This window comes from Poecilia reticulata, linkage group LG7 (assembly GCF_000633615.1).
Source record: "Poecilia reticulata strain Guanapo linkage group LG7, Guppy_female_1.0+MT, whole genome shotgun sequence".
Lineage (NCBI taxonomy): Eukaryota > Metazoa > Chordata > Actinopteri > Cyprinodontiformes > Poeciliidae > Poecilia > Poecilia reticulata.
In genome coordinates, this window is record NC_024337.1 from 30813241 (window position 1) to 30814828 (window position 1588).

General features: G+C 40.6%; 1 protein-coding gene across 1 annotated transcript in view; it reads left to right on the forward strand.

Annotated features, from left to right (window-relative positions):
• Positions 1-338: 338 nt before the first annotated feature.
• The window catches only part of LOC103468116 (uncharacterized), a 43164-nt gene continuing 41914 nt past the window's right edge, over positions 339-1588 (forward strand). Inside the window, exons 1-2 of the mRNA XM_008414967.2 lie at positions 339-405; positions 518-859. Of these exons, the coding sequence (XP_008413189.1) occupies positions 339-405; positions 518-859 (409 nt within the window). The remainder of the gene's footprint in view (positions 406-517; positions 860-1588) is intronic.

A 1588-nucleotide genomic window follows, 5' to 3' on the forward strand; every position in this document is an offset into this window, starting at 1 on the left:
TAATAATAATAATAATAATAATGATAATAATAATAATAATAATAATAATAATAATAATGATAATAATAATAATAATAATGAAAATAATAATGATAATAATGATAATAATAATATTAATAATAATAATAGTAATAATAATAATGATAATAATTATAATAATAATATTAATAATAATAGTAATAATGATAATGACAGGGAAACATTTTGATCTTGGTAGTTATCCTGTTTTACTCTTCCAGTGCCTGATCCCTCTGAGTGTCAGACACCCAGACAGGAGGAGCTTTTCAGACGTTTCATTGTGCTGAGCCCCATCTTGGTGATGGACTGGATGTTCTTGCATGGTGACGGTTAAATTCCCGTCTGGGACTCTAGAGCAGGAGCTTTACCTCCAACACCAAACTCCATGTTTGAGACATGAAATCATGAAATTAGGTTCAGTCTGACTTTAGTTGCTTCCTCAGGTTAACCTGCTCAGCCAGAACAACAACAACCTGCACTGATGCATCATTTTCTGCAGCCCTGCAGGTCAGGTGCAGCTCGACTGTTGAATTTCGGACACATTATGGAGTTTCTGGAGGAAACACGACTTTTCCATGCGCCTTTCTCTCATCTGGAAGAATAAAGTTCTTCTGCAGGGAAACCTGTGAAGGAGAAAACCTCCTGATCAGAACGAGTGATGACGCCGCTCAGATCGGACGATACAGAACTGAATATGTTAGAGAAGCTTCCAGAACATTCTCGGTTCTGTCTGTGAGCATCTCAGCGCTGACCCGGTCCGACTCCGGCCGGTACCGATGTGGTTTGGGCGACTCGGCATCACCAGCTTCGTTCCTGGACTTCAGGCTGGTCGTTGTAGACGGTGAGTCTGATGAGGAAACGTTTAACTGTAAATCAAAAAGTAGCTGATGATTATTGATTGGTGATTATTTATCAGCTCTGCTGGATGGAAACAAAGATCTTCACCTCCACAGAGCCGCTGGCAGCTCACTGACAGTCGCCTGCTCCTTTGGGTCCTCTGGCCTAGTCAAATCCTTGTGCAGAGGAGAATGTGGAGATGAAGACGTTCTTGTTGAAACTGATGGAGTCGGTGCTAATAAAGGCAGATACAGAGTTGAATATGATGGAGAAACGTCAGGAGGAGTTCTGCTGGTGACCGTCACACAGCTGACCCAGTCTGACTCCGGTCGGTACCGATGTGTGATGGACAGAACTTCAGATCTGTACAGAGACTTCAGCATCACCGTCACTGAAGGTGAGTCTTTTCTACATTAGATTTTCTATGTTTCATTAAAATAACAGTTTATAATTCACTCAAACCTGTTTTAATTCTTTCTATTCATAAATTTTAAACTCAAACAAGATAAATAATATTCAGTTTTGTTTCAATATATTCTTGACTGATCCAGACAGTCAGAACTTAATTTCTATAGAAGAAAAGCCAGAACCAGGTTCTGATGGTTCTGGGTTGTTTACGTGCCTCCTGTTCTCAGATGTCCAGTAAATGTTAGCAGGTTCTGAGCATGCTCAGTGTGAACCGGCTTGTTGTCCCTCTGCAGATGTTCCTCTGATCGTTGGTGTGACTCTGGTT